The sequence below is a fragment of the Prunus dulcis genome, chromosome 1, assembly GCF_902201215.1.
Source record: "Prunus dulcis chromosome 1, ALMONDv2, whole genome shotgun sequence".
Classification (NCBI taxonomy): Eukaryota; Viridiplantae; Streptophyta; class Magnoliopsida; order Rosales; family Rosaceae; genus Prunus; species Prunus dulcis.
The window spans coordinates 36,263,766-36,283,821 of NC_047650.1; the positions used below are offsets into that span (position 1 = coordinate 36,263,766).

The 20,056-nt window shown below is 37.9% G+C and overlaps 1 protein-coding gene and 1 pseudogene across 1 annotated transcript; one reads left to right on the plus strand and one right to left on the minus strand.

The window, feature by feature from the left end:
• The first annotated feature begins 2,480 nt into the window (after positions 1 to 2,480).
• Positions 2,481 to 12,772, plus strand: LOC117619206 (annotated as a pseudogene).
• A 2,297-nt stretch (positions 12,773 to 15,069) lies between these two features.
• LOC117615998 (BURP domain protein RD22-like) lies at positions 15,070 to 16,938 on the minus strand. The gene is made up of 3 exons (XM_034345196.1): positions 16,817 to 16,938; positions 16,571 to 16,685; positions 15,070 to 16,469 (listed from the first exon to the last, which is right to left on the minus strand). The coding sequence occupies exons 1-3, from the start codon at positions 16,919 to 16,921 to the stop codon at positions 15,631 to 15,633; spliced, it is 1,059 nt and encodes a 352-aa protein (XP_034201087.1). The 5' UTR covers positions 16,922 to 16,938; the 3' UTR covers positions 15,070 to 15,630.
• Between the last annotated feature and the right edge of the window lie 3,118 nt (positions 16,939 to 20,056).

A 20,056-nucleotide genomic window follows, 5' to 3' on the forward strand; every position in this document is an offset into this window, starting at 1 on the left:
TCTAAAATTGACACATAACTATGATATACTTAGAAGACATATAATACACTTACGAAATATGCTAGCGTCGGCCGCATGTGGGCGTATGTCACCTTATTACAACTCTTAAGCCTTTTCGATACTATATATCCTGGACGGTAGATGATTGGACATTTGCCTCCGACCCAAATGTACACATATTTTCCTTCCTTTCTTGAGCTTATAACTTTTAAGCTTCCAAAACTCCATTCGTATTTAATTTCGAACCCAGATAAAAAAAATTCATAATTGATTTATTGTTTTTCCCATACATATGAATTAGGACGAAAAGGATAGAATTCTTGTCCAGAGGACCCAATACATATTAAAGCTAGATTCGATACACTTACACTGGACCGGATTCGCTGTCTCCAAATTGATTTTCCTCCATTTCGCCCCACTAGTCAGCTAGCTTAACAGAGGGTTAACTCTGTTTTTTTTAATTATTTGACAATTAAGAAAAATGTATTAACCAATAACTCATGCTGGGTTCGGGGGTGAAAAAAAAGAAGGGGTGAGGGGTCTGTTGGGTAGGGGATTGGTGTGGCAGTGGAGGGTGGTGGTCATGGGGACTGGGAGGAGAAGAAAACGGCAGGGGGGGGGGGAGGAGGGGTGGGTTCTGGGTCTGTGGGTCCTTAGGATTTTTTTTTCCTTTAATTTTTACCAAAAATATTATATTTTTTAATGATTTGACAAACTATTAGATGACATGTTGGTAGGGGGAATTGGCAATAAAAATGAGTTCGTGCACCTAATTTTCCAAAAAAAAAGTTGAGGGTGCAGATTGAAAGTGACGTACAAGTTCAAGGGGTAAATCAACAATAATTAACCTTTAAGTAAAAGCAGGATGTACATGTGAAAATAGGACAATATATGAATTGAAGCCAGTGTCGGACGGTATGAAGTATTTTAGAGTGATTGAAGGCAATTTGACAATCCGTATGCTTGCTTTATTGTTTATCTTTGCATGGGAGATTCATATTTGTGTTGTTGAAAACTTGAAACCTCTTGTTTTAATCAAGAAATTATAGTTATAAGCTATACACATTTTGGTTCTGCCATCATCTTCAAAATTAAGTTTTGCAGTTTCAAGTGTTCTTAATGATGATACAAAATATATTATTATTGTTTTTTTTATTGAAGCAAATTAGTGCGGAAAAGATGATTTAAAATCAAAGTATACTGGATCCTTGCTATACACAGTAAAAGAAGAGACCAAAGATTGATAGGGAGGAATATGCATGCTTGAAAAATAGTTAAAGAATATGTGGGAATTTCTTGCTCAAATGGTAGATCACCTCCACACCCACGGTAACAATTCCATTCTTGCCCCATCCAATGAAGCAAAAAGGAGGTTAATCAGAGCCTTCTCGCCATTATATAATGTAATGTACATTGTAAGAATAATAACTTGAACGCGGGAGTACATAGCGACAGAGAAGAAACTAGAGGAGTTCTTCAGTTTCTGCAGGTAAGTTTCTCTTGCACATAATATTACTTTTTGTTTTCAATCCTTGATTTTTGTGACTACAAACTCATTGCATTTGTTATATAAGTATACTTGAACGTGTCAAATATGCGCATAAACATGTAAAAGAAAGGCAGAACTATACTGAAGAAAAAATAAAGAAAGAAATTAATACAGTAGAAAAGAAGTATATGTTGTCACCAGCAATTCTTTAACCATTGATGACAATATCAAATTTTGAAACAAACATATTAAATTTCTTTTTAAGCATTTTACAAAGGGGTTTATTTTTGTCTTTAAAATTTTGAAGATAAGGTGAGTGGGGAAATAGGACAGAGGATGGAAATAGCAGTACTCCTTTGAAAATAAGCCATGCAAATTTCGTTGGGTGTGCACAAGTTTCATTGATGACAATACAATTTGTGAAACAAACATATTAAATTTCCTTCTTAAGCAGCAAATTTGAAAATGAAGCTGAGCAAAATTTCGTTGTCTCTGACTTGTCCCCTTAGAATAAACTTGGCTTCTTTCATTAAAGCTTGAAGTAGCACAGTCCTACACCTACCAAATTAAGAGTAATTGCTCTCTAAAATTTAAAGAATCAATAGAAAATTTGTTTAGCTGTAGAGGTACAAACACTCAATTCCTTTCTTTCTTCGCACTTGGAATTACTTTAACAGGGCTGTACCGTGTTTTTGTATCTAAGGTTGGTCAGTTTTAGATTTTGGCAAAATATATATCTATATATAGTGAATTCGAACTTTGGCCAATAAGTAGATTTGGTTTCCACCTCTTATTCCATGCCAGGCAGCTTATGAATGGCTATATAATTGCAATATCCTGATTGTATTTCCTTGAACATTTTGATTTCGTTATTGGGAATGGAAAATAACGAAATGTTTCTTGATTGTTTTATCAGTAATTCAGTTATCCATACTCATCATTATTGTAATCTGTTACAATCGGAACACCACATATAGTCAGGAGCTGGAAAATGGCAGGAAGCCATCAAGCTGCTCAAAATGACATAGAAAACCCATACATTTCATTAGCAAATTCGATGAGAAAAGGGTTCAATAGCTTGTCTCCCCCATCCTCCGAGTGCTGTATCTACAGAGTTCCTCAACGACTACGAAGTGTGAATGAAAAGCTCTGCACACCTCAGGTGGTCTCTATAGGCCCACTTCACCATGGAAAGGAAGGCTTGAATGTCGTATAGGAAGAGCACAAACAGAGATACCTGCAAGATTTTATAGGTCGGACCAATGTGAGTTTGGAGGATTATATTAAGAAAATAAAGGACCACGAAGCAAGATTGAGACGTTGTTATGGAGAACCCATCAAGTTTAGCAGTGATGAATTTGTAACAATCATTCTAGTGGATGCCGCCTTCGTTATTGAGCTCTTATTGAAGGACTACTTCAAATTTTGGGATGAAAATGACCGCATATTTGACAAACCAGGTATGTTGCAAGATGTATGGACAGATATGTGGTTGCTTGAAAATCAGTTGCCATTCTTCATTCTCGAGGATCTTTTCGACCCACAGAAAATTACACTCCCTGCTAATGCTGACAATAACAGCATTACTGAGGGGCTTTCAATAATTTATATTTCTTTCAGTTTCTTCGAACATCTATTGCCTGTTGACAAATTGGAAGACAATTTGGAGACTTTTAGATCAATGGCACATATTGTTGATCTTTTCAGGAAAATATTTAAACTCTATCAACCGTTGGAATCAAAAGCTGGAGGGGAACTCCCATCATCCATGAAGAAAGTTAAGGTTCCACAACAAAACCAATTGGTAATGGGGGGAGTAACCCAACTCCTTATAAGCCCTTGCTAAGTTTCTCAACTTTCCAATGTGGGACTCTTTACTTTCACATTCTCACACGCCCCCGCACGTGTGGCGAATTTTCAAACCTAACACGTGGACAACACATTTTGGGTGACGTGGAGCACGTGTGGCCGTTGGGCTTTCACACATGGGCAACCCGCTCTGATATCATGAAGAAAGTTAAGGTTCCACCCCAAAACCAATTGGCAATGGGGGGAGTAACCCAACTCCTTATAAGCCCTTGCTAGGTTTCTCAACTTTCCAATGTGGGCTTTACCTTCACATTCTCATACGCCCCTGCACGTGTGGCGAATTTTCAAGCCTAACACGTGGGGTGGGTATGGATTGAAGGAAATTGGTTTTGGGGTGGAACCTCAACTTCCTTCAATCCGTACCCAGCTTGACAGAATTATAGCACGCTGGAGTCAAGTTTGAGGCATGACAAGGTGAAAACATATTTGACATACAATTCAGTAGCACCGATGGGGTTTTGAAGATCCCACCATTTCCATTGGGGTTCGCTACAGAAATAATGAGAAATGTCCTTGCCTTTGAACAATTGCATTACCCGATGAGTAATGATAATTACATGAGTCAGTATGTTTCCTTAATGGGTGATTTGGTGAAAACCTCAGGGGATGTGGAGTTGCTTATTGAGTATGGAATGGCATATTCTGAGAGATATCTGATACGCGGAAAAATTGACGGGTTAACTTCATTATTAGTTAACAGCCTTTTCATTGGGGTTCCTATAGATGTTGATAACTTCTATTATGCTCATGTTTGTGACGAACTGAACAAGTACTACAGCAAGCGGTGGGATTGCCATTTTAGACTAGAAAAAAAAAATAATTTGCCTAGGCTATAGCCCAGGATAGTCATAGCGATGGTCCGTCTCTGACTGGATCCTTACTATGCACAGTAAAGGAAGAAACCAAAGATTGATAGGGAGGAATATGCATGCTTGAAAAATAGTTGAAGAATATGTGGGAATTTCTTGCTCAAATGGTAGAACACCTCCACAACAAAGGTAACAATTCCATTGTAACATCCCACATCGATCAACGGAGAGAGAGTGATGTGCCTTATATGTATGTGTCCGCCTCCATCTAGCACGAGGCCTTATTGTCCGCTTTGGGCCCCTCTCTCTGCCCTCACGGTTTTGTTTCTCAGAGCTCACGAGTAATTTCCCAGTGGGTCACCCATCCTGGGATTGTTCTAGCCCCCAACTCGCTTAACTTCGGAGTTCTCATGACTCCGAAGCCAGTGAGCTTCCAAAAGGCTTCATGCTAGATGGAGGCGGGCATGTACATATAAGGCACATCACCCCCTCTTCGTTAGTCGATGTGGGATGTTACATCCATATTTTTCCCATCCATTGAAGCGAAAAAGAGTATAATGACCCGGTCCTAAATAAATTAGTAATACTAATTTATTGAGAGAAAATACCATTTTGCCCCTAGAATAATTTATTATTTTTAAAGTTGACTTTTTGACAGGGAAATAATATGGTAATTTTGACTATACGGTTGCGTAGAGCACGGCGAGATGAGTCCGTACACACGTGGTGGGCTCGAATCGAAGTTGTAACGAGAGAGATACTATCAAAATACCCTCACTGGAATAACCTTAATTTTGGCAAAAAGGGTTTGATAAAAATCAGATCTCTCTCTCTCTCTCTCTCTCTCTCTCTCTCTCTCTCTCTCTCTCTCTCTTTGAAACTACGGCCACCAGACACGGCTGCGGACGGGATTGGTGCCAAAAGGACCGTCTCAGCCTTGGTGTCACGACTCGGCCCTTCCCTGACATCGGCCGCGGCTCCAATCGCCGAAAAAGATGATTTTTGGCCGGTTTTCGCTCGAACTTTGCCGGATCCGATCTCTCTCCTCCGGCCGCCATTGTTGGCGATCAAGGTATGGAAATTTATCCGTTCTTTATAATCTAGCTGATGGTTGGGTAGGATTGCACCGATTTTGAGCTTTGGTAGCTTGATTTTTGAATTGAATTTCAGCCATTCCGGCCACTTCCGGTCAGTTTTTGGGGTAGGTCCAAGAACAAAAGTGGTTCCAAATAGGGTGTTATACCTAGGGTAGGATTCTTGAGCCGTGGTTTTGAGATTTTCCGGCGATGCGTAATTGCTTTGGACACCCACGCGCTGCCAGCGCGTGCGGCGGCGCATGGGCACTATAGAAAAAGGGCACTAATCTCCTAGTGCTCACGAGTATGTAGGTGTGCTCGGATTTCAATTTGGATACCGTTTGATTCTCGAACGGATATCCCCTATTGCGCTTTATTCGGGTTCGATAGGTTTGGACCGTTGGATGGTCGTAAAGTTATTATAGGTTAGTCTGCATATCCTTAGGATCGTATATGATTTGACGCGTCGTAAAACGGAGTTTCGGATACTCCAAAAATGCCAACCCTAGGGCTAGGTTTGCAGTAACCGTCCGATCGTGCGATCGTGAGCGATCTGACCGTCTGATCTTGACCAAACTTGCAAGCCGTGTATCCTAAACCTTGTAGAACCTATAGGAACTCTCGGATAGTAAAACAGAGGTCGTGGGCCCCGTGGGCTCATTTGACCAAGTATGGGGTAGTTTGACCCTTGGTTGACCGTGAGTCTCCCGAGATAGTTTTACCTTTCCTGGAGGATTAAAATGACCGTAGTGATATGTCTTGATCGTTAATATATTATGTGATATGATGATGAGGTCTCACGTGTCATAGGTTATCCAGCGTGCGGACAGGCCCCATACGTGGCGTCGGTAGTTCCGACGTATGGGGTGATATTGTGATATGATGTTGAGATCACACGTGTCGTAGGTTATTCGGCATGTTGACAGACCCCATACGTGGCTTTGGTAGTTTCGGCGTATGGGGAGATTATGTGATATGATGATGAGGTCCCACGTGTCGTTGGTTATCCGGCATGCGGACAAGCCCTATACGTGGCGTTGGTAGTTCCGGCGTATGGGGAGATATTGTGATTATTACAGAGATGAATTAAGGATTATTATACTGATTTAGGAACTAATGATGTTTGAGAAAGATTTTGTTTGGGATTCTGTAATTGATTGCATGTTGATGGATTTGGAAATTTTGTATGAAAGAACTACGTGTGGCTTGATCCCTTAGTAAGGGTACGTAGGCAGCCTAGGGTAGTGCCTGGGTGCAGCCGCTGGCTAAATGTTACTTATGTTGTTTTATTAAGTTTAGTGTTGCTGGTTTGCATTGCTCTGAATTACTGGAGGGCCAGAGGCCGTTTATGTGAATTGCATGTTATTACTTTGTGCATGCTGTCAGTTGGGTAATATAAAATGTGTTTTATGCAGGTTGAAATTTTGGGAAATGTTCAATTTACAGGGGAGACTCTGCCAAAATTTCGGTAGAAAGTCTCGTGTCCTTATTCCTTTTTGGAAAAAATGATATAGTTTTAGAAGTGGGCCTGACATCGGGTGATGTCGGGAATTTTCACAGAATTCGTCTCGAATTTCGGGAAATTCGGGGCGGGTCCTGTCAAAGAGGTTCAAAAATATAATTAGAGCCTTCTCACCATTATACAAGAGTGACCATATAGTCTGTACATTATAACAATACTAACCTCAGTGCGGGAGTACAAGGCCAAAGAGAGAAACTACAGTTGTTCTTCAATTTCTGCAGGAAAGTTTCTCTAGCACATAATTTACTCTCTCTTTTTTTCGATCCTTGATTTTGTGACAAACTCTTTGCATTCGTTAAAAATAATTAAAGAAAGGCAGAACTGTACTGAAGGAAAATAAAGAAAGAAAGAAGTATGTTGTGGGTGTGCACAAGTATTATTGATAACAATTAATACAATTTGTAAAACAAACGTATTAAATTTCGTTTTTTTTTTTTTTTTGTCAAAACGTATTAAATTTCTTCTTAAGCAGCACATTTGAAAATCAAGCTCATTTGGGAATGCTTCTCTATGAAGCACTTCTGCTTATAAGTGCTTCTAGCAAGCGCTTTTATTATAAAAATGTTGAAATTTTCATAAGAAATCTAAGTGCTTCTTGGTAAAGCACTTTTATGATCTAGAAGCATAGAAGTGCTTTTAAATTTTTCTGCCAAACGCTGTCAGCAGTTGTCAAAAAAGCCCTTCAAATTATTTGTTTGATGTAAGACCAAATATATAATTTTTAACAAATGTATCAGGGGTAACTCCCTTGGCACTGAGAGTTTGAATCGCTCATTTATATACAAACAGAAGAACCTCCACTTCCCTAGTTTATTTATTTTGGCTATATGGAGGATACTTCTAAGCAAGGTCTAAAATATCGATGATATCGGAAATATCGGTAGTCCAAAAACATGGAAATTTCGATGGAAATATCGGGATATTATCGATATCGATAAAAATTGAATAAAAACCACGGAAATTGTAAGAAAAACTTGGAAATTTTTATTGAAACTTTGGAGAATGTTTATTTAGTCAATTATCTATTAGTTTATCACAAAAAATTAGAAGGAAATGCATTGCATGATGGATTTAATTGATTTAAATTGATTATACAGCAAGCGGGCAAACACTATGAGTGTAAAAAATATGTAGTAATTAATGAAAAAAGATTAAACACACCATAATCATTTATATATAATGATTTACTACAATATTTTACACTTTATACATTGCATGGTAAGATACATGAGTGACTTAGTACCACATAGAGTTCCTATGAGGTTCAAATTTTTCACTAACTTCATCATCTCTATGTGTAGAGTAAGTGTATTGTGAAGAGTAGTCATCAAATGATAAATCTCCAAAATAGTTTTGCATGTAATTGTTAACATATCACCCATCTAAATATAAATATTTGAGCATATTATCACAAAAACATAAGTGATATGGTGGTTAAGGTGTTGGAGGAGTAAAATGGGAGGGGTTCATTGTGCTTTTTCCTCCCATTTTTCCCATTTTTTTTCTTCTTTTTCCTTTACATCGATATTTTCAATATTTTAGCGATATTACACCGATATTTTGACAAAATATTGCTGAAATGTGAGCGAAATTATCGACATCGATATTTTCCGATATTATCGTCGATATTGTCGATATTTATACGATATGTACATGGATATGTTTTGAAATATCCGTGATTCGAAAAAACTGAAATATCCTCGATATTTCGTCGATATTATATCGATATTTCAGACTATGCTTCTAAGTAATTTTCATAGGCACAAGCCATCACTCTTTTTTTTTTTTTTTTGACGAACAAGGGGGAAAAAGCCCATAAAAACAAACTAACAGACTAACAGTCAATCACTCTTATTTAACTTTAGATAAACACGTACATGAGCAACAAATCTGCAACCACTAAACATGAAATTGAGGAAATAAAGAACCTACAGCGCCATTACGGAGCACACTGTTTGAATAAATGTGAGCACAACTAGTATAGCGGCTGCAATAATAGACAGGCCAGCCCATGGTGAACTGAAATAGTCTTGTTTCAAGCTTGCCTAAAATAGGCCCCAAGTCAAGAGAATTAATAAATTCCCTTGCTACCTCGCTGTCCGGTAGCATAGATTCAAGAATTCCACTCTTCACAAGCAATTCCACATCCCTGGCACTGTCGACCAGGCGGTCCATGATGAAGACATAGTCGTTGATGTAATGATCATGGAGCTCACACTGCTCATAGGCAATAAGATTGCCGAAGAAAATTTCTGTTAAACCCCGTATTCGCAGGTGTGGAATTTTGAGGATTCCATTCTCAAATTGTATGTCAAACAAGTTTTTATCTTTAACCATCATAAACTTGAATCCAGCCTGGTGTAATTCTGTTGCACTTGGTATGGTTAAAGTTTTGAGTTTTCTTCTGGTTGGAAGACCAGAAGGTAATCGAAGTGGTAGGTTTTCATCAATTATGGTTTGGTTTTGGTTTCCAAAATAGCCAAACCGAGGCTTACAGTTCGGTGTTCAAATTGAGCCCAAAACTGAACCAACCTAGACTAAACCCACCCCTAATCGTGACCCACTTTCCCACTATGTGCTTAGTTTTGTATTTACTTCAATGAGAGAAAAATAAGAGAATGTACGTCGAATATGGACAAATCTTTAATATGATAATAGGTTGATTTTCAATAATTAAAGCTAAATACAGAAATATTCAAAACTTACCTATTAAACCTATATGTAAGTACTCTTGATGTCCAACACTTATCTATTATTTTTGTACACGTGGCAAACTGTAATTTGCAAGAAAGGGATATAAAACATGTCCAACACTTTATAGAATACAACATTAATGTCTTTATTATTTTTATTTTTATTTTTATACAAGAAATATTGGGGAAGAGGGGATTTAAACACAAAATATCTCAAGTGCATGGGTAATTGCTCTTAACTACTAGAGCTACAAGCTCTTTCCTATGAATGTATTAACATTAATAAGAAGACCATGACTATTATTTTTTTATCCCTACGACATTGGGACGTCATGTAACACGGTCACGATTGCATAGCTCATATATAGCACGGTAGGAGATAGAAGCTTTCACCAAATTAAAGATCATCAGCTCTTTTAAATTATTGGGGTACGTGGACGGTTGCTTGTGGAAAATGATCGAGCAAAAGGTAGAGATGGTTGAATAAATGACCGAGGACAAATCATGGTGGCAATGTATCTGTGTTTACGTTCAGTTAGGCCATTTTGTTGGGGAGTGTGGGGACATGAGAAACGTTGCTGGATGCCTAGTTGACTGCAAAGATCAGAGAAAGCATTATTAACATATTTAGTGCCATTGTCACTTTAAAGAATTTGTACAGTGGTGTAAAATTGATTTTTAACCATAGCAAGAAAGGTTTGAAAGTGAGAAAAGACCTCATTTTTACGGTGCATATGATAGATCCAGGAGTAACGAGAAAAGTCATCTGTAAACAAGACATAATAGCGATAACCAGTGACAGAAATGACCGAGGACATCCATACATTAGAGTGAATTAAATAAAAGGGAGATGGGGTAAAGGTTTTATTACTAAGAAATGACAGTTTGGTGGATTTGCTAAGTGCACAATCCTTATAGAAAGCATGAGAAACTTTAAAGCCTAGAGATGGCGCTAAATGAGAGAGCACACGATGGAATGGATGGCCAAGGCAATGATGCCAAGCAGGAGAGTGCACGGTGGTAAGGGCATGAGGGACTATGGATGAGTGAGAGGAGATGGAAAATGGGTAAAGACCATCTTTAGAAGGGACCTGAAAGAGTAACGAACCAGTACATAAGTCATAGATTTGATAAAAGTCAAGAGTAAAGACAAAGAAAACTAAATTATCACAAGTAAAACGGGCCACAGAAAGAAGATTAGTACGAAGAGATGGAAGACAAAAGACATTTTGAAGAGAAAATTTGTGAGAACCTAAAGGAAGAGGAAGAGAGCCAGTATGAGAGATAGGGAGAGAATCTCCATTACCAAGAAATACAGAATTATTAACCTGATATGGCTGTTGATTTTGGAGATTAGAAGGATTGATTTTGGAGATTAGAAGTACTACCAATCATATGATGAGTGGCACCTGTGTCAGGGTACCAAGTAGAGTCAGATGGCTACATGAATTGAGCCCCAGCAAAAAAAGGATTCTGGGCCGTTGTAGCGATGATGACATATTGTAGTAGTATGTTGATTGGTATTGCAGGTAGGGCACCAAGCGGGTCCCAAGACACCAGGAGCTGAGTTGGGTTGAGCAAAGTGTTTGATAGAAGCGGTAGATTAGGCCCAAGGAGGCTGAAAGGAAGGCCAGTTGCTTTGAGATCCAGCACTTGCAGCAAAAGGAGGCCACGGTTGATTAGGTCAATGGGGCTACTGGAAGCCATTCCACGGGTTGCTCCAGAAAGATGAGAAGTTGCGCCAGCCACCACGGCCACGATTGCGCCAGCCACCGAGGCCACCGCGTCTGTTGTTGGAAAAGCCACCACCACGGTGAGAAGGGAAGGAAGTATGACCGGTGGTGTGAGGAGAGGATTGGGTGGCCATTAGCGATGTGTTTTGATCAAGAGAGATTCAAGAAGCCTGTGCGTCAAAAGCTACCAAACGAGCACGAAGATTAGCAAAGTCAGGCAGCAGAGGGAAATTGAGAATTGCTGTGACGAGGATGTTGTAATCGGGTCCTAAACCCCAAAGCACAGCAGTGACAAGTTCTTTTGGGGAGACAGGTTCATTGATGGCAGCCAGTGAATTGGCAAGGGACTTAGCATGACGAAGGTAAGCATCAGTGGGTTCAGAGCCTTTTTGTAAATTCATGAGTTGAAAACGAAGAGCAGATTCACTGGCCATACTGGATTGAGAGAAGTGGCGTTGGAGACACTCCCAGAGATCCCGGGCAGAGGTGCAACCGAAAGTGAGAGAGAGAATGGACTCAGAGAGTGTACTGGTGATGTAGCTAACAACGAGTTGGTCTTGTTGGTACCACTAAGCATGGGCAGGATTGATTTGGGTAAGAGTGGTGGTGGTGGTGGTGGTTGTGGGTGTTGCGGTGGTAGAGGTGGAGGTGTGGGCAGAAGGTTGTTTATGAATGCCATCGATAAATTTCCAGAGGTCATGGCCGACTAAAAAGGGTTTGAGTTGGCGGAGCCAAAGAAGATAGTTGGAGTCAGTAAGCTTGATAAAATGAGAAGAGTTGGGGCTTGGGAGGGAGATGGTGGATTCAGACGAAGCCATGAGGTGGACCTAAAGGAGAAGAGGATCGAATAAGGGAGAGAGAGAGAGAACCCTAGGTTAGGCTGATACCATGCAGAGTATACATTTCCTTGTATTTAACAGATTACACAAAGTCCCTATTTATACTAGTACAAGATATCTACTTAAGGTAGGAAATAATATAGACATGAATACAATCCGATTTACAGTAGGAAATCTGATTTACAACAGGAAAGACTAATTGTTAGGAGGAGATTGTGAAGTTGACTTCCGTGTAGGCTAGGAAAGGAAAGCTGCGTTAACACAATTCAACGATGGGATTTTAGAAATTCCAAAACTAAAAATACACGATTACACAGAGCTCACACTCCGTAACCTCATTGCCTTTGAATAGTGCCATTGCCATAAGAATTACATAAGTGATTATGTTTCACTCATGGATGAGTTTGTGAACACCGAAAAGGATGTGGAGTTCCTTCTGAAGGATGGGATTGTCAAAAATATGCTTGGTGACTACAATGAGGTGTGCACTCTGATTAACAACCTCGGAAAAGGAATTGCAGTGTATCGTGAAAGCTTCTACTTTGCTACTCTTTCTGAGCGCCTTAATAGCTACTGCAGAAAGCCTTGGAACAAATGGAAGGAAAATTTGAGGCAACATTATTTCAATACACCTTGGGCAACTATTTCTTTCATTGCAGCTGTTTTGCTCCTAATACTGACTTGCATTCAAGCAGTGTGCTCTATTATTTCTGTTATGCCTTCTAAGGACCAGAAGTATTAGTCTCTCCTTAGTTCACCATTTTCTCCCTATTGGTCCTTTTTTTTCCTTTCTATATCATCTGTTAGTAAACTAAGTGTGCTGTGTTGATGTTAGTAGAGTGATTAAAGCAATTAATATGCTTGTTTTATTTGTTTGTTTGTTTAGAAGGCATAGTGAGATTGATCTTGCTTCTGTTGTAGAATTTCTAATTGTGTTTGCATATATATGCTATATGCAATAAGCTATAGAGTTAAGTAGTCCTTGTAAGAAGTTTGAGAGTTCTAGAGTCCTGTAGGGACGAATTATTAGGGTTCCAGAAGTAACACTCCACCCACGAATACAGAGCTTAATTACTTCCCATTGCCTCACTCAATTAAATTCATTTGATGCAAGTGGCATGATGTGATGTATATCAGACAAAATTGGGAATCAAATACAATTGTTGCATGTTGGAAAAAGGAATTTGATGTGTTGACTTAGAACTTTGTCAGGTCTGAACAAAACCCCGCAAATATTCAATGAATCACACTTTTTTTAATTATCATTATTAAAGCAATTTGTTGTTACATATAGCTCATCATTGTCCTAATAAAATAGGAGAAAATTCTACCTCAAACTATCTTGCATTGAGCTTTTACACTCGGCTACCAAACGCAAAACAAGCTTAGAGGTGTGTTTTAATCACTTCCATGATAAGAGAAAAACAGAGGAAAACGTGGGAAAAGAGCTTGCATTGCATGCCTGTGGTTTTCATTCTTTGGAATATGCTACTGGATCAAAAGAACCAAAAAAAAAAAAAACAAAGAAAAAAAGGTAATTGGGCCATAGGAATTTGCAAATCCCTCATCCAAATTCTTTTTTCTTTCAACTGTTCATATTTAATAAGTTATGTAACAAATTGTACATTTTCTTGCCAAGATATTTTTTTATTGCCTGAAAATTGTTTCTCTGATATTTCTTTCGTAAATCTCAGTACATTAAATTAGAAACTCTTTTAGACAACTATAGGATAGGTTGAGAAAGTGAGATGAGTCTAGCACACTGCCCATACTGTACGTAGTGTTATTATGGACAAACTTGCTTGCAAACTTGTGGTTTTCTCTTTGGGATGTAGTACTGGATCCAAAATCTATGGGTTAATCGTTTTATTGGTCCCTGAACTTAGACCCAATTTTCATTTGAGTCCCTCAATTTTCAAAATCGTTATCATGGTCTTTCAACTTCAGTTTCGTTAGGACAAATGGTTCTACCGTCAATTTTGTTTATTTTTCTGTTAAATGCAGGGGCAAATGATATATTTGGTATAGCCGCACTACTATTTCAATACTACGTGGTGCTGCTATACCAAATTACCAAAAAGTGACATATATATCCAATGGACAAATTTAGGGAGGCACTTGTAGATTGTGTGGGAGCAAATTTCCCCACGAGAATATTCGCCCAATATTCCTTCGTCTTCTCCGCCTCACTTTCTCCCTGCAAAACAGATCGGAGTAAAAAGACCACACCTGGGGGGGTGTTGGCCAAAGGCCCTCCGATGCCTAAGTTAGGTAGGGTAATTCAAGGAAAACCGGGTGGCCGGAGCCGTGTGTGGTGGCCGGAGCCTTGTGTGAGAGAGAGAAAGAGAGGGGGGTGGCTAGGGTTTTTGAGAAATAACTTCTGTAGAGTTTTAGTAGGAATTTAGGCGTACCTCAACCCTTGTGTGTGGCTATGCTTTTATAGAGGTCTCGGAGGCTAGGGTTTCAGAGGAATAATTCCGTAGATGGAAGGGAATTATTCCTCCCCTTTTTGGAATTGATTTGATTTAATTAGGGATTTGATTAATTAGGGTAAATCAAATCCCTAATTGTGGTAGGTATCAATCAATCTTGATTCAATTTAGGCAATTCCTCATTTAATTGGGGATCGTGGTAATTAACCAAATCAAATCTCAACCTAATTAGGTAACGTTCAATTTAATTGGAAAATTTCCAATTAAATTGAGTAACTCCTAATTAGGTTGATTGATTCCCAATTTGGTCAAATAATCCCCAAATGGTAGGAATTATTTGACCTAGGTTTTGATTTAATTAGGTTCCCACAGATTGTATGCTTTACATGATGGATTAGATTAGTACTGGAATTTGATCCTTCTGTGATAAAGGAAGTTTGCTTTGGTGTTACAGACAGAGCATGAAAAATATGTTGTTTTGCGTCTTGGTATATATGTTTATGGATGCATTAATTCTTGATAGTTTTGTTAAGATAGGAAGATTGAAAAGAAATGTAGAGCAGAGAGAAAAAAAGTAAAGCAGAGAGAGCAGAGAGAATTTCAGAGATAGAGAAGAGACTTGTTGTATTTCTCATTAAGTTCAACTGAGCACAACTACAGACTTTATATCAGCTGAGTTAAAGCCTTGTTCACGTGATTTCTAACCTCTCTAACATCTCTAACCTTCTCTTATCAATACTAACAGTTTTCCTAAACTGCCTAACAAGTCTAACAATATCTCAACAGCTTTATTCTTCAATCTTCTTACACGTGGCAGCACTAGGACCATTGATATCTTTACAAGTTTGAGGACTTTGATATAAATGAAGGCTTCTCTAACTACATGCATTAGCAGCCTATTCCAACGTAACAATTAAACACTCAAACATTGGGGAGAACGAAATTAAGTAGAACCACAACAGCATGCTTTACGAGTACAAGAGAAAACATGATCGGGTTAAGTTCAAGCAGTTTCTGTAATCTGTGTTTTTAAGGCAACCCGACCACTCATCCCAAAAACTTCATCTCATCATATATCTTACACCACATGAAGAGGCAGAAATAAGTAGAGTAGGGAGATAATTATACAGGGGTGCAAGCTTATTATACGTACAGTGCTAAGTGATGATCATGCAGATTTGTGGTTCGGAACCCAGACAATATGATTAGTGGGAAGGAAATGGCAGATGGGAATTGTTCCGGGCTTAACTTTGATGATTTGGAAGGCCAAATGCTTTGGGTTCCATTCTGATGTGTCTAGATGGCAGATGGCTACTGCTTTAACCTTCACCCCATCATCGCCTTTCAGGGGGAGAACATAAGCTGCTGTTGGTTTTATTACATGGCAGTAAAACACAGCATAGGGATAGTTCTGCTTATGACACACAACGACTTTGTCACCTGCCAACTTCTTCAGTCCCGGCATTGTTGTATGCTTGTGCATGGACATGGTGGCACCTTTTTCCAATACCTCCGTCGAGATCGCTTGAACGTTTCTTGTTCGAAGCTTCGAAGTGCTAAAATCAACCATTGATTCTAAAGATGTGGCGCAATATATTTCCTCTCCCTTAATGCCTGGAGCCTCACACTCTTCGATTGTTTGCTTAATTGTTTTGGCTTCCACAGATGTTGGCTTCACTGAAAAATGGTTGAAAATTTCTGGTAGTTTGTTAGAGGAGAAGGGGATCGATTGAGCTCTTTCTCGTGGCAGGAAAGTAGCCGTGTTTGAATTTATAGGGAATTGGAAGCTCATTGTTGTGCCAGGGCGCATGTCCTTCTCCAAGAAGAAAATAGCTACGTTTTTATAATGGAGTTGATTGTCAGTGGGACGATCATCACTCTTGTAAGAAAATGGGCGTCGTGCTAGCTGTGGTAGTGCAGTATTTTCAGGTTTGCCCTTGTGGTCAATTGGCTTTCCATTCCCAACAGCATTCATGACATTTGTGCTCTTTTCTTCGTTTGTGGAGTCTGCAATTATATATCAAGGTCATAATGGAAAATACGTGACACATTTGTGAATATGTTGCCATACGTACTCCAGTAACATACTATATTTATTCAACACAAACCAGGATGCAGAAGTTCACTGATAGCTCTTGGCATTTGTGTGTTTGGCAGGACGGAGTTCCAGTAAAGTTGAGGTGCTGGTTGAGCAGCATGGTTTGCCAGTGCCACCGCTGCTAGCTGCAACATTAATTCGAACTCTAATTAAAATCAAATCTCACAAAGTGTAACTAATTAGTGGACGACACTTATTCCTTTATATAGAGTACAGTGAGAGATAATGGGAAAGTTAATCAAAGTGCAGAGCTTACACTGAGAAGAGCAAAGATGAGTGGGAGAGGAAACCCCGTTAGGACTGAAATTAAAGAAAAGTCGGAGCTGGCTCTTATGGTAACAATAGCAACTGGCTTCACCATTTTATAGAAGGAAGGGAATTGTTCCCCTGTATGGACGAATGATGAGGGTTCCAGAAGTAACACTCCACCCACCAATATAGAGCTTAATTACTTCCCATTGCCTCACTCAATTAAATTCATTTGAGGCAAGTGGCATGATGTGATGTATATCAGACATAATTGTGAATCAAATACAATTGTTGCACGTTGGAAAAAGGTACCTCTGGATGGCCGATAAAAGTACATATGGTTAACCATAATAGACCTATGTGATTGAATTTGAGACAATATCGATTGGTAGAATTTCTTTCTTTAAAAACGGGTGAATGTGTACTGCAACAAATGGTATGAGCGCAATGGTTGGCCTGGGACACTTGGGTTTTAGGTGCATCATTCAGGATTGAAGATAATAATACACAACAGGTTTTTCAATATCGAGAGGGTGCAATTATTGGCATGAGCAATCCTACAATGCATCCTCTAGATCTTTTCCCTTTCCAATTTATGCTTTATTAATTTAGTAAATTTGACTCTTTCCCTTCAAATTAATATTTTCTTACCTACAACCCATTGTTTTATTTGTCCATAAATAAAACCCGATTTTTATAAGAAAAACTATATAACTAGGATCCAACTCATCAAGTTTCCTAATCAAGCTCAATGGATTAAATGTTATACTTTTTAAATTCCTATAATACCCTTGTTTAAGAAATTAGCTGCAATTCAATGCTGATTAATTGTGTTTCAATTTTGTATACATTCCAAGGATTTAATAGGTCAGTTTTTCCCTTATTTAAACAAAAAGGCTAAAAGTCAGTTTTGGTCCTTATAGTTTGGCACTTCAACCACTTTTGACTCTATAGTTTAAATTCTGTTAATTTTGACCCTGTAGTTTTGTATTTGTAGCAATTCAAGGACAAGTCAGTATTCCTGTCAATTTCTTTGACGGTGCAAGGGGTAATTTCTTCAACTCAAAATCTTTGAGCATAAAAGCTCATCCAAAACTTCCCTAATTTCTTATTATGGCTTGAAATTGGTCATTTGGGTATAAGGTTCTTCAAAAATTGGGATTAGTGGTTGAATATCGAGCCCTAATATGAAATGGGGAGAATTTCAGACAAGCTTTTATGCTCAAGGATTTTGGGATGACAAAATTACCCCTTGCATCATTAAACAAATTGACATTAATATTAACATGTCCTTGAATTGCTACAAATACGAAACTACAATGACAAAATTGACGGAATTGAAACTACACCGTCAAAAGTGGTAGAAGTGTCAAACTACAGGGACCAAAAGTGACTTTTGGCCTTAAAAAAAAGTAATTAAAGCTTGGTGTAGTTACTGCCGTTTGGTTTGAATATACTCGTTTTTCCTATAAAAACCAAGAATATATTCTTTTCTTTTTTTTCAAATATGACTACTTGATCATTTCTTATTTTAATTTTCAAATTGATAGCTTATTTATTTCCTTTTATTTATACCAATTTCCAAATTCAATAATTTTTATGGTTTGAAATTAATTTGTTCAAAGGGAAATAACATGTTATTCTCTATTTGACCCCTATGTGTTTAGGTACATGAATTTACCTACATTTTTTTTAGCAACCTATGCCTCTAGGTAGGTAAATTAGTATACAACCAACTAAGGTGCTACATTTTTTTTTAGCTACCTATGCCTCTAGGTAGGTAAATTAATCTACTAAAAACGAAGGTAAATCCTTACCAAAAAAATAATATATATGGGTAAATAATTTACCTATGTGCATTTATAGGTATTTTGACCTATGGATAAATAATGTACCTATATTTTCTATAAATTACTGTGTACCTATTTTTAATTTGTGGAAAATTTACAGAAATTTCAATTACAAAGCAACTGACCTAGTTTTTTATATTTTATATTTGGTAAATAATATACCTATATTTTTATACGTATATATTTATATTTATATTTTTCATAGGTACATTATTGGATATGTAATTTACATTTTTTATTTTTTTTTGGTTTTCAATTTTAAGGGGCGATATGTTAGAGGGAATGGCAACCAAAAGAAATGGGGTGATTGATATGCTATTAATATGGAGTATTAATTACAATTATGGCAGTTAATGAAATGCTTGAAATAAATTATAAATAAAATAAGAAGTCTGGTGGCAACGATGTAAAAACATAGGAATACTATGACCTCTTATATCCTACTGGTCATTTAAGTTTGAAATTGGGTTTTACATATAGATTTATAGAGAGATGGGTATATGTCTAGGAAATAGAGAGATGGGTCCTTATAAATCTAGCTAACCATGTTTCAGCTCTAGTCAATGACTTGGAGCACACAAAATCTACTTCACACTTTGTAAGAGCACGTGCAAGTGCATGGAGGATGGAGCAACAGTGGCGGTTCTAGTATTCAAAAGCCGGTTAGGCAAAACTTACATACTAAACTCAACAGTTCGAGTGAATTTCATTAATAAACATAAAAAGATACACCTAGTCAGGGGGAACATAATGGGTCTTACCCTCAAATGCATATCTATCCATAAATAAAAGTTCAACAAATATAAAAGCGAAGGGTAAATTACTTAAATAGTCCTCAAACTTATACTCGATTTACATTTTGGTCCCTCAATTAAATTATTCGTTCAAATGGTCCATCAACTCTATATTAATCGCTCCATTGATCCCACTATTACATTATGTTAATGTTGCCGTCAAATGTAAGGGTAAAACCGTCCACAACTGACCTATGTTCCCCAAATAGGTTATAAAGTGGTGATACATAGGTGATAAAGTGGTCAAAAGTCTTATTTACCCCTACAAATGTAGCATGTGCTGCTCACATGACTAAATTTAATAGAAAACATAACGGTAGGATCAAAGCACCGATTAATAAAGAGTTGGTGGACCATTTGAATGAATAATTTAGTTTATTGGCCAAAATGTAAATCGGGTACAAATTTGAGGACCATTTGAGTAATTTACACTAAAACCAAAAGTAAATGCAATGCAATGCAATACAAAACAACACTATTCAAATTCTTTGTTCTCTTGGGATTCCGATTGTGATCCGACATAATAAAAGATAGCCTATGAATAATATGTAGAAAGAATTTTAATCAAATATACCAATAAAAAATCAAACAAATTCTCATAAT